General features: G+C 29.1%; 1 protein-coding gene and 2 pseudogenes across 7 annotated transcripts; 2 read left to right on the top strand and 1 right to left on the bottom strand.

Annotated features, from left to right (window-relative positions):
- The first annotated feature begins 926 nt into the window (after positions 1-926).
- Positions 927-12,315, top strand: LOC105197215 (synaptic vesicle glycoprotein 2B). 7 transcript variants are annotated; one of them, XM_011163489.3, is made up of 13 exons: positions 4,269-4,600; positions 5,751-5,838; positions 5,925-5,987; positions 6,542-6,703; positions 8,199-8,361; positions 9,107-9,228; positions 9,515-9,759; positions 10,162-10,319; positions 10,521-10,716; positions 10,793-10,907; positions 11,084-11,243; positions 11,464-11,591; positions 11,807-11,874. In XM_011163489.3, exons 2-13 carry the CDS (start codon positions 5,769-5,771, stop codon positions 11,872-11,874), a joined length of 1,650 nt encoding a protein of 549 aa, XP_011161791.1. In that variant the 5' UTR covers positions 4,269-4,600; positions 5,751-5,768. The 7 variants fall into 7 exon arrangements, with proteins under 7 accessions (XP_039302781.1, XP_011161791.1, XP_011161792.1 ...); XM_011163490.3 differs by having other exon boundaries at positions 4,269-4,614; XM_039446847.1 differs by lacking the exons at positions 4,269-4,600; positions 5,751-5,838 and adding an exon at positions 927-1,041 and having other exon boundaries at positions 11,807-12,315.
- Positions 12,316-13,160: 845 nt separating this feature from the next.
- On the bottom strand, positions 13,161-13,278 carry LOC113004211 (annotated as a pseudogene).
- Positions 13,279-13,635: 357 nt separating this feature from the next.
- LOC113004210 lies at positions 13,636-13,753 on the top strand (annotated as a pseudogene).
- The last annotated feature ends 55 nt before the right edge of the window (positions 13,754-13,808 follow it).

Genomic DNA, 13,808 nt, shown 5'->3' with positions numbered 1-13,808 from the left:
GAACAAATACTACCAATCAAGAACGGTTTGTTTGTCCAGTAAATCTGTACTGCTTATAATGAAAAATCTTGTGAATCTCTTGGGAATTTTTTATCAATATTCTTTTTATTAAATAAATAACTGCTCGGATAACTGTTCGAATGTAGTATTTCTCGTCAATAACAAATATTCGTTATATAAAATTGTAATAGTTTAAAGACACTTACTTAAGAGTTCCAATCCTTAAATTTTCAATATACGAAACATTTAATCAAGAGACGCGGTCGCGCTGCGCGCCAAAGTGCGAGCAAAATGTAACGGTGCAATACGATTCACTTACATTTACACGCATTCGCAATAAATATATGTTTATCTGCTACAATTTAATGCAATGCAATATTATCTTTCTGTTAAAGCCTGGTTCTACGTAAATGTAAATTTTTTGACACTTGAATTTACAGTGATTCACGTCATGCTTTGATTCACGGTAGTCTTCCGAAAGCTGCGTGTCGCCAATTAAGATTGAGAGTTATCATGCGCTCGTTTATAAAGATAAGATAGATTGTAATTTGCTACCCGCGAAGCGTACCGTAACGTAAACAAGTGAGTAACGACTTTATGTGCTGAGGAATTTGGAATTTCACTTCGCATTGTACACTGGAATAATTTACATGTTAACACCACTTTGCTACATTTAGTTAGCAATGTCCAATTCTGTCTGACTTGAACCATTTTTATGCGTTGGTCACTTTATCGCTTTCAGAGCGGTTGGGTAGAATCTGCGGTAATTTTCACGCACTTTTGTTGTCGATATTTACAACTGAGAGTCTTGAAAGCTTGCAATAAAAGTACATTTTCTCGCTGGTTATCATTGTGCCTTTATTTACTGAGCCATGATATAGGACACATCTCCCTCCTCCTCTAACGATATACAAAACGTATAGCGTGCTGTCGATTTTGGTATTCTTCCTACGATGGCATTCGGAAAAGGTGAATTTGCGAGGAATAAGAGATCTGATGACGGTACAATTACGAGCGGAGAGACACAGACAAAAATGAAACGTACGTAGGATAACAAATAATAAAGAAAAGTATTCGGTATTTGGTCTAATTAAAAGTTAAAATAATTATTATTATTAGCTCTATTTTTATAGTTTTTACTACTGTAATTAAATTATGGTAATTGCTACATTTTTTATTAGTGTAACACATTGTATGATATTATTACTATAATGTTAATAATAACAATAAATATACTTATGTGTTACATTGACAAAAAATGATTGTAATTACCATAATTGAAATATAATTAGCACTAAAATTAATTACAAAATTTCAGTTATATAATTATTTTAACATTTAATTATAATCACAAATATTAAATACTTTTCCCCCTATGAAGCGATAATAATCTTATTCAATTAAAAGCGAATCTTGCTGTCTAATAATATTTTTGCGTGATCACTTGTTGTATTGTACATAGAATAAGATTAGACCCTTATTATTTAGTTCCTCCATTTGTATATCAGAAATTGTTAATTTTATCAATATATAAATTTTTCTTTACGACATTTTTTGTGCGTCATTTTACCCAAAAAATCTGACAGTTCTGGACAGCGCGCTGCATAGCGTACCGTGATGAATCGGTACGACACACATAATTGTACCAGATATTAATCTTCAGCAGAATTCCGTTTCTAAACCTTGACACAGTTATTCGCAAAAGTTTTGCGCGACGCATGTATCTTCAATTTGCATTGAAAAGACAAACAGCGCCTCAATTCGAATTTCTCAAAAGTACTTGTTGAATCGTAAAAGATCCTTGCACAAAGATCGACTATAAATGTGCGAGCCAGTAAGGAAAGTAATTTGTGCAAATTTTGCAAACTAAATAAACGCTCTTTCGTGTATCAAAAATTTTATAATATAACTGTTACTATGATTGAATGTTAAAATAATTATGAGAAGCTTTATTTAACAGTTATTACTGTTATAATGTTAGTAATAATAATATTCAATGTGTTCCACTAACAAAAAAATGATTGCACTTTTCACAATTTAAATATAGTTGGCACTAAAAATTATTATATTATTACTAACGTTATCAGTAGTAACTATAAAAAGAGAACTCCTAATTATTTTAACATTCAACATAATTACAAGCATCAAATATTTTTTCTGTCAGTATTCCAGGCTATTTATGACTGACTAAAAAGAAGCACTGTCTGGTATTTTTCCTTCGCGAACGTAGAAGAATATTTAAGTGATTTAAGTGATTTTATGTGGGTGTAGATACGAAAGATGTTTTTTGTTGTTGATACAAGATAGAAAATTATACAGATTTTTTGGGAACTTGTTTCACCCTACCGCGTAACACGTCGTCGCCGACATTGTCATCGCATTTCTTCACACATACTTCTTTCGTTCCAACTATGTTCTTGTAGCGAATTGGTCAGTTTAGCGGTTGTCGCGCGTCACATGTACGGGCTGAAGAAGAGTACCCAAAGAACAGTTCCTCAGGGTGGTGTATATTACGTGCAACAGCTGAAACCAGTAAAGAAGACATTGCCGGTGGTGATTTAGCCATCGCAAGTTTATTTTGCTGTGTTCCCGTGTTTGCTGCGTATCTTATCCTGTTCCGTAAACGTTTCTTACAAAGAAAGAAATTGTTCGACGACGATATACAAAAATATTTTAGTGAAACCCAAAGGCAAGTTATTATTGAGTTCTGCGTTGTGTAAGATTTTTGCAATCCCTATTTTTATACTTTTTTACATAATGGAACGGTTTAAACAATATTGTTGAAAAAATATACTTAAATAAGAAATTACAAGCAACACTCACACATAAACATACATTTACACATAAGCATGTACGCACGCACGCGCACATATATATATATATATATATACTCATACAAAAATTTATACAAATGCTATAAAAATTATATAATACAGTAGATACATATGCGGGTATTTGTCTATCTATAAATACCTCGATTTTTATGAATTTTTTATCTTATATACAAAGAACAATTTTGCTAAAGTATCTAAAAATTTAGCTAGATATAGATATAAAAATAAATTTATTGAAGCTCCAAAATAATTATAACAGATGTTTAAGTAATGCTGCAAAAAAGATTTTGATATTTCAGCAATGAGCTTGAGCATCTATAATATAATTGTTTTAATGGTATTTTTTATTTAAAGTGTAATCTTTTCTATGTATATAAAAAGATATAAGAATGTATCTTTTTGATAAGAAAATCACGTTTTCAATAAGAATTTCTTAAATGTCCGGCCACTGGAACATTTACCTTAGATCGACGATCAAGCCATCAATCAACTTATATCGTACTGAAGATGATGATCATCGAATCATCATCTCCATATACCGACTTGACTTGCAATGATATCTATTAAATATCAACCAGTCACCAATAATTGATTGCTACTTATACAATATCTTCTACAAATCAAACCAATATGCATACATCTATAATGTCTACATCGATACAGCATCGATAAAATATCGAAAATCAATAAAGAATCAATAAAGAATCTAATAGTTATGAAATCAAACGATTAGAAAAGTCACAATATCGATTTGATCATTTACTTGTAAACGCGGATAATGTTTCTTGTGCAATTTTAAATACATTTCGAACAATCCAGATTCAAATTCTGGCTAAGGTAAAATTTTTTTGCAACAAATTCTTTACATTTTTTGGGATGGGAGATAATCAAGTAAATGCTGGTTAACATTAATATTATTAAATTGATTATCAATTAAATTCTGTGATTAAATTTCTCTTGCACATTTTTGATAATAATTTATATTAAAAAATTTTAGTTAGATTATAATTATATTAAAAATTTTACATCTTGGCTGAAGATATTTTTATTATCTATATTTTCCGATATTTTATCCTGTTATAAAAATTACTATTGAATAATAAAAATATATTTTTAATAATAAAATTATACAAACTTTCTTTGTGTAAATTATGTCTGTTAATCTCATTTTAATGTTTAACGTTTTTAATTTTTAGATCTTAAAACAAGAATCATTTTCTGTGTGTGTTGTGTGTAGGTGGGTCGTGGGTGTGAGTGTGGGTGTGGATGTGCTCGTGTGTGTGTCCACTATAAATATAAATAAATTATAAATATTTCAAAATGATAAATATTTCAAAAACTCAAAACGACGTTGTATTTTATTTTTTTTAGAGTATTTTAATTTATGAACTGTTAAAGCTGGAAGGGCTTCAGTATGTGAATTTCACCAATCAGATATCGAATAGTTTACCGAGTTCGATGCTTGTTGACATATCTTGGACGATTCTTGTGTAGGTTCTTGTGTACATACTTTCAACGGCGTATTAGGACGAGCATTGCCAATAAATCGTTAGTCGAGCTCGAACTGTCTCCCTGTCTCGTGTTAACTAACATTATTGTCCCGATCGCGCGTATAATTCTTTAATTTCAAGATAATGACATCGTGATTATAAATTATCTTGCAAATTAGAAGTTTATTTTAAAAACTGCTTTAGCATTTTATATTAAATTTGTGACGCTTTCCGATAAAGCAAGTTTTGAAAAATTAGTATATAAGGTGTCTCTAGGTAAGTGGTGAAACGTAAGTGATATGAAAGAATCGTAAACATACTTTACTATTTTTTATATATAAACTATAATGATAATATAACTAATAATGTTAACAATGTTTTTCTGAAATTTCAAAATTATATCAGAATTATTTTATATTTTTTAAATAAAACGTTATATTTTCGTTTCATGACGAAAATACAGAAGACAAATTATAACAGTCTCCCTTTGAATCTTAAAGCAATTTAAAGAGTGTAGAAGTAATTGAAACAAACAAAATCTAAAATTCTTATTCTACTTTATTTTATTTGTTGTATTTATCAAATATGATGGAAATTTCCATTTTAACCTTACGAATTATAACAATGTTTAAGAAACGGAAGTGGAAATTTTGATATATATTTAAAGTAAATCAAATAAAATGAAAAAACTACAATAAATTTAATTCTCGTAATTATTTCAACCTATAATTTTATGATATTAAATCAAAAATATTGTGTTTCCTTTAAGAAATACAAGATACTTCGATATAATTTTAAAAATATTTAGGAAAAGTTTTTTGCGTTATCAAATTTTATATAAAAAATAATAAAATGTGATTTTTTGCAATTTGTATAGATTATCAATTACATCAAACGGCATTTATTTAGAGACGTCCTATATGCAGTTGAAAGCAAAACGATTATTATAATTACTTTAATTTTCTTTAAACAAGTATATTTTTCCGCATTTTGCAAAAGACGATTTATGTTTAACCATTTGCATATAATAAATAATTCAACTATTATATGTCGATAAACATTCGCATAGTATAATGTAAAAGACACCGCTATTTAATATGAGAAAGATTTTATGAGAGATTTGTCTTTCACAGTTAATTACGTTGTTATAAATTATGCACATTAAATTTAATGTTTAATGACAGCACATTAGATGAAAATGGGTTATAGCAATAATATCATTATATGCGGAGTATATCAAAATAAAAATTGATATATCTGCGGAGATAGTATAAATTCTGTTTTGAATGTAATATTAACGGAATTTCAAGCATCATTTAATATTCAATATCGTTCATCACAATATTGACTGTTTTCCACCATCAGTTCGTATAACGAACGCCAACCATAGGTGCGTAGCTAGTCGCTAATGTGGCCTGTGTTTCAGTAACAAGTGGCAAGAAAAATGATTTTTGGACGCCTCATTGAATTATTTACGATGTTTAGATCATATCGTAGATATCGTCGCATGTCAGGTGTTAATTCAGCTTTAATTTATATCACTCTGAAACAATCGCGTCATCGGAGCTTATTATAACTAATCCACCGTTCCCGCTTCCAGGTGAAAGAATAAGATCTGAGGATTCAGGTCCTGCAAATTTCGAACAGGCAATTATAGCGACAGGTAAGTAAATTATATTATTATATATATATATATATATATATTTGCGAGTTTCAACATTATTTATATAACATGTTTACTGCAATACGGTATCATTCATACTATTTTACGTGTTCAAAAAGAATCAAACTAGTAATCTATGCCAAGCTAAATTTTTAACAAATATTTATAATAAATAAAAACCAAAAAGTCTAGTGAATTTCTGTCGATGCGATACACGAACGTGTAACTGTCTATTACTCGTTCCGTGAAATATGACAAAATATGATATTATTATGAATATTTATAGTGGTGTTGATAACCTTGTGACATTAAACGTGTTTACTACAAATGCCTAAGGCGTTTGCATCAATATAGATTAATTTTCAAATTGTTGAATTTCTTTTAACTTATTTTCAGTTTTTCTTAATATTAGAAATTAGAAAAAAAAAGGTTAAAAGTAAACTATGCTAGTTTAAAGTTAATGTACACTAGTGCAAATGGGTCTCAATGGGTCTCGAAAATATATTTAAAGTATTTAAAGTACTCGTTAAAATATTTCCATCTGTGCTCCACAGGATATGGAAAATTCAATTATTTGCTATTGCTGGCGATACTACCAGCTAGCTTCGCCAGTATCTTCTCGTCGTCAGCAATGTCCTACGTGTTACCATCCGCCGAGTGCGACCTTCATCTGACGATGTTCGACAAGGGCTTGCTGAATTCGATGACGTTTGCAGGTAGTATCTCAATCCGTTTAATAATTGCATAACAACGCTTCATTACAGGTGCCAGAGAGCTCGATGAGAGCCCTGGAGAGCGCTAGAGTTTGACACACTTAGAGTCTCTATGCTTATCGTGCGGTGTACACTGCCGGTTCGTTGTAGACAATAGTGAGGGCAAACGTGAGTTCACGGTAAATACCGTACTATTTTATTTCTTGTCGCATGCGAATTTTGAGGCCGACCGATTATTTTCGGCCGGCACGTAAATGGCAGATTAACGGACGTCTAAAGTACAATCACCAAGGGACTCTCCTTGAAACTGGGAACGACATTGAAAGTGTTTTGAATTTTTATAGACATTTAAAATCTTTTATGTCTTTAAGGAAGTTCTGCAGTTTTTTCACATGATATAAGATAAGATTGATCAATGAACGATAGATAAGGAAAATGGGCTCGATTTTGGAATTTATAAAGAAAATTTTGTAATTACAAAGATAAAAAATTTTATCGCATTATTTTCGTATTTAAAAGTATAAAATATTTATAAATTATGCAATTTTCTTTTTAAATATGGCGTACTAGTGAAAATGTGACAATGTCACTTTTTATTATATATAGATCATTATTATAAATAATTTTCTTATATTTCTTTTACATCAATATTTATCAATGTTATAAAGAAAATATTTTTAAGTAACAAATTATCGTTTCTCTGTGTTCATTATTCATTGTATTGAATATAAGGTGGAAATGCTAAAAGTTTTTGTATTAACAAATTAATGAAGAGTCATATGATTTCTCTATTCCCTCTACTCTTTTAAGCTGGAGAACTTCTTTAATTTAAAGCTAAATAATCAGATAACGTAAAAGTTTATTAGATGCATAATAATGTTTACGAATTACTTTTAATGCGGTGAATATGATTGTATTTTTGTATCACTAAAAATTTTGTTCCTTCTTATACATGTGAACAACAAAATTTTAATAAACTGAATATTCTATCAAAAAAATACAAGTCATTAAAGAAACACAGCATATTTAAATGTTTTTTTTGTTTCTTAAGATACAAAAAAAGATAAAATAAAATATTAATATCAAATTGTACATTAATTTAACATCATGTTTGAAAATTATGAGGAGGCACTGAGAAAAAAAAAATTACATTTGTATTATGTAAATTTCTATTGTATTCCTCAATTTCTATTCCATTTTTGTTCCTAAATTCGATTTCTTGTAAAATAAAAAAAAGATACTTTTATTTTCAATAATTTTGTGCCTAAAATCATAGTTCTCGGTTAGGAGATCCCTAAGTGCGTACCTACAAAATAATTCAATATTGAAGTAAATTTATGGCATGCCGCAAGTACAGGAACAATATTACTTCAGAACGTAAATATTTTATTTTAAATGTACATTATTTCTCAATCTTTTTACTTTATTTTACTGTAGAATTTCTGTCAAAAACCTGAGCTCGAAAGCAGAATTAGTTTATTGATTGTTTTGTTTTCAGGAATGATTTTCACGGCGTTTTTCTGGGGTTGCGTAACAGATATGTTTGGTCGCAAGAAAATAATGGTCTATGGTTACCTGATTACCGGTCTACTAAGTATAGCAACGTGTTTCTCGCACCGCTCTTGGCTTTTAATAACATTCAAATTTTTCGACGGCATGATGTAAGTTAAAATTGTCAGTCAGTACTGTATGACATTATTATTTATATATAAGCTATAAATATATAAGTATATTAATCCATACAGTCCTGAAAGGTTTTTATAGACTTTTTTTTGTTCTAAATCCCTCTAACTTATTTCAATCAACATTTTTATTCTGCAGTTGATATTTATGGATAGAAAGAATTGCTTTTTCTAAAAATCTAGTTGGTGATAGGATAGGATATCTGAAAAAAAAACTTGAGAAAGATATATAAAGTAATATCGATAAACTTAAAAAAAGTATATAAAATCATACATAAGTATTAGCATAAAGATTTAACTAACCGAATGAAGCTTGTCTTTAATTAATTTTAATATTAATGCACGTGGTACTAGATATCAATACTAATGTAATTCTATTGGAATATTAGATTGTAGCAGAAAATGTTATTATGAAACGGAATATTTTCAAATAACCTACCTTATGGCTGACTTTAAAAATTTTAGAACAAGCAATGTTTTTTATCTTTAAATATTAATTACAATCTAAAATTTTTATTTAGAATTTAACTTATAAAGATTTAAAACAGAAAAGCGCGTTGGAATTTTTCAAGACTTAATGGATTAATAAAAAAAAAAATCAAATTATATATTTTTTTGTGTATATTTGTACTTTTCATATATGTATAAATATTATTATTAAATATTATTATATTTTATATATAAACATTACATAATGGTTAACTGTGCGGTAAACAAATTTCAGCATATCCGGTCCGTATGCGGCGCTTATGTCGTACTTGGCGGAAATACACAACGAAACTCATCGATCGAGGTGTTACATGTGGCTTGGCGTGTTCTTCTCACTTGGAAACATTTCCTTGCCATGTAAGTATAGCCTTGACACACCTTATCTATAAATCGACGAAGGTTAAACTATATAGCATCGATTTTTAACACTGATGATGCGTGCAATGTTGCACGTTTCATTGTATGTACGTTTCATTGTAAATTATTTATTGGAAACAAAAAGAATTAAGTTGATTTAAAAATTTATAATTAAAGTTCTAGAGAGAAGAAGCGCGCAATTTATTTATTTTATTCAAGTACGTATATTTTATGAGACAAATAAACTTGAAAAAGTTAAACCACATTTTTATTTTTTGATTTGCAGGCATAGCATGGCTTATAATACCTCAAAAGTGGTACATTACACTTTTAAACGAAACAATAGAGATAAATTCATGGAGAGTGTTCTTAGCCATTTGTTCATTGCCCGAGTTCCTTGCTTGCATTGCTCTTTTCGCTTTCCCAGAAAGCCCACGTTTTCTTATCCTAAAGGGCCGGCACAATGAAGCGTTGAATGTCTTCAAGAAAATCTATTCGCTCAACACTGGAAAGAATGCTGATACGTATCCGGTAATTTACGTATACGTAACAATAACATTACATATTTGCAATACTATAAGATAATAAGCAATGCATTGAATAATTGAATATTGAAATAATTCAGATTTCCATTATTAAAAATTGCTGTGAGATTAAGTTAATCGAGTTGTACATTGACAAAAATAATTTCACTTCAATTGAATCACGCAAATAAAATTAGATTGTGAAAGCACAGTGCTTTATCAAGTTATTGTAATAATTTATATTTATGACTTGTGACACTCTCTTTACTGGGGTGCGATATGTAGAAGATTGCGCGATGAAACTATAAGAAACGAGATTTAATAAATCAAATGAGGCTGCGGCACGTAAAGAAGTGTTAGCGTGATAATAGCAATATAATAATATGATTATTTTATTATTAATTGATAGATAAAGAGTCTGGAGGATGAATATTCCGTTGAATCGTGCGGAGAACGTATGCAAGATAAGCTGCGGAACTGTTGGAAGCAAACGAAGCCACTTTTCTTGCGACCAAATGTCTTTAGATTGATACTTATTTCGATGATACAGCTTGGAGCAACGATAGGGTCAGTTTAATGAGTTTTATGTCTCTCTTATATCCATATTTATTAATGTATGGAGCATTATCGTTTGCGGACTGAAAAAGACTTTTTAATTAATTTTTTAATAGAAACTGTGCGGCTTTTAGGTCTCTGAATACATATCCAATAATTAAAAAAAAAAATATTTCCCTTTGAGAATTTAATTAACCGATTGAAATTGTGCAGATCGAACTCCCTTCGACTTTGGATGCCGCAGTTATTTGCGATGATTGAAAGTTACAAAAGTACTCTGATGAAGAACGACAATCATATATCGGGATTGCAGCCTTCATTTTGTTATATGTTAGGCCAAGAAAAGTCACATCTTAATTCAACACAATACGCCGAGACGCTAAGTAATTCTACAGTTGTATGCGTTCCCGTAAGTCATTAATTTATAAACTTTGATCATTGTCTTGGAAAATAAATTTTTGAAATAATATGCATGTCAATTTCAGGCGGAGTTAAACTCTAGAGTTTTCATCAATTCCATTGTTATTGCTGTGACAGGCGTTATCGGTTATACTGTAGCTGGTTCTTTGATTACGGTGGTTGGAAAAAGAAAACTAATGGGTAAAACAATAAAATAATTAACGAAAAAGAACTCGTGATTTTATTCATAAAATAATAATGCAAAAATGATGTATCTAGTAATACTAAAAATAATATTGCACGATATAATAATTTTATTGGAATTAATAATCATCTGTTTACAATTATTTGTAATTGATATAATTATTTCATTCTAGTGATTTGTTTTGTCGTCGCTGCTGCTTGTTGCGGTTCATTATATTGGGCTACAGATATTAATAGTATTCTCGGATTGTCTTCGGTATTTGTCGCCATGACAAGTATAGGCGGTGCGACTGTTGTTAATGTTATTGTTGATAATTTTCCTACCTATCTAAGGTACGGACAATTTTTTTGTAAGATATTTATTTTCCAAGATATTTGGATATTTCAAATTAAATGCCTCACGCTATGTATGCTTTCAGCATAACATAGTTTAAAGATATTTTTAGTCACTTTTAAGATATGTAATATCTCGATTTTAGACATTGTGTTGTTTGAGATTTTTATTTTATTCATTTAGTTATCTATCTAATACTCATATTTTTTCATGTTCTAGAACTACAGCGGTTAGCACAACCATGATGATGGGAAGAATTGGTGCAGTGATCGGTAATTTATTGTTTCCAATTTTATTCGATCTATCGTGTTTAGGACCATTTATTATGATTGGCTCAGCCTCTTTAGGTAAGAATAATATTTTTAATATTTTAGTATATATTTCAATATATTTTGTAATATTATAAAATTTAAAAATATTAAAGAGATAAAAGTGTAATTATTGAAAGCAATATTTGTTTATTAAGTACTTATTAATTTACATTTATATCTTGGACATTGAATAAATTTTTATCTTATTACTTGTAAAAATGTTTCTTTAAACATTTTGAATTACTTTACAGTATCTTCATTTTTGGTTCTTCTTCTACCCAGAAAAAAGCAAAATGATAAACCGAAGGATATTGTTTGATATTTCTGCAGATACATCGAACGTCGTTGCTTATTTTATTATTAGTCACAAAATCGACATGTAAATATCTTTTCGTTCTCATGTACGTTGAGAATCACCATCACTTTACATCTGCGCAATATTTTCCATTATGTAAATAACCGCACGCTCATTATAGCAAATAAGGCCTATTCACTCCCACCTTGTGTATTCTATATACATACATGTATATAGAATAAATGGACGGATTAATTGTACAATATGTATGTAATACGTGTATAAGGAAAAAGTATTTTAGGTACATCTTGCGACTGCAATATTTAATATCTAAAAATTTAATATTATTGTGCTTTATTAATTTAATCTTATTTATCACAATTTTTTGTTATAAGAATAACAATAATAAAAAAAATGTAATTTTTGATGTAATAGAAAATGTAAATAATACAACTTTATTAAGAATAATACCTTCTTTAATTATTTCTTAAAACATGAGGAGAAAAAAGTATTTGGTATTTATAACTGTAATTTAATGTTAAAGGAATTATGGTTAGTAGCTTTATTTTTAAAGTTGCTACTACAATGTTAGTAGCAATAACATTCCATTTGTAATACTAAATTTAAAAATAATTGTAGTTAGAAAAAAAAATTGAGGCGATCGTGGAATATGCCTGGGGTGGTGGAATATCATGATATCTCGTATAATTCATGTTGAATTCTAAGAGCAATCGTTAAAATTATTTTGTTTTAGTCTATTTAGACATTGTAGGATGATTTGGTCATTAGTATTTACTAATGACCAAATCATCCTATAATGATGTTTTTATAAAAGCTTAAATTTTAGTTTTACTGGTAGCAGAAATTTTTGCAGATGTATATTCTCTATGTAATTTTGAGAAATGTTACATTTTAATTTTTTAACTTTAGTCTAACTTAAAGGTCTTGAATGTGAAACTCAAATAATATTACTGTATTTAACGTGTGTCGTAATACGTGTATGAATTTGGCGAATAAAGTCATGTTACATGTAGACTGTAGTTGTAGAATATGGGTGTCTGCCATATCTTTTTTGCGATATTATAATCTCATTGTAGACGTTGAATAATGTTTATTAGAAACAAAGGAATTATTTTGAAAAGTTTTAAATTTCATTAAAAAGAATTTTTTAAAGATTATTCACAAAAAATTTTTTAAATAAAATATATTTTATAAAATGTTTTTGAATTGTTTTATGGCACTTATTTGCATATAAAATCTACGAAAGTTTATTAATTTATGTTTTTTTGTAAAAATGCAAAAAAAAGTTAGGACAACATCACACGGTGTTCCCAAGCGGTCACCCATCCAAGTACTAACCGTGCCCGACGTTGCTTGACTTCAGTGATCGGACGAGAACTGGTATGTCAACGTGGTTTGAACGTTGCCCGAGTGCTTATTTAATTCAGACTGGTTTTCATAAGTTTCGTAATTGATTGCTTTTAAAATTGCTTTTAAAATGCCTTTCATGACATTTACATTTTTTGGACAGAAAAATATGTACATAATGGTTCTGCATATTTACAATTTTTCAATCTTTAATATTTATATATTTTTAAATATTTTATAAATATTTTATGCTATTTGAGTTACATGAAAAAAAGATAATGTCAAATAATTTTCTGCTCATATGTTTTGATTAATTGACTCAAGACTCTCATAACATTGTTGAATATGAAAAATTAATTTTAAAAGCGATTAATTACAAAACTCGTGAAAACCAGTCTGAATTGAACAAGGTACTCGGGCAACGTTCAAACCACGTTGACATACCAGTTCTCGTCCGATCACTGAAGTCAAGCAACGTCGGGCACGGTTAGTACTTGGATGGGTGACCGCTTGGGAACACCGTGTGATGTTGTCCTAACTTTTTTTGCATTTTTATTATTTTGAGACAGTATAAAACATTTTTAATAAAC

The sequence above is a fragment of the Solenopsis invicta genome, chromosome 3, assembly GCF_016802725.1.
Source record: "Solenopsis invicta isolate M01_SB chromosome 3, UNIL_Sinv_3.0, whole genome shotgun sequence".
Lineage (NCBI taxonomy): Eukaryota > Metazoa > Arthropoda > Insecta > Hymenoptera > Formicidae > Solenopsis > Solenopsis invicta.
The sequence above is the reverse complement of the archived record's forward strand: the minus strand, read 5'-3'. Positions and strand labels throughout refer to the sequence as shown.

Coding starts and splice junctions, on each gene's coding strand:
- LOC105197215 (XM_039446847.1), top strand. CDS start 954: ATGGCATTCGGAAAAGGTGAATTTGCGAGGAATAAGAGATCTGATGAC. Junction 10,717..10,792: donor CTACAGTTGTATGCGTTCCC/GTAAGTCATTAA, acceptor TGTCAATTTCAG/GCGGAGTTAAACTCTAGAGT. Junction 11,244..11,463: donor AATTTTCCTACCTATCTAAG/GTACGGACAATT, acceptor TTCATGTTCTAG/AACTACAGCGGTTAGCACAA.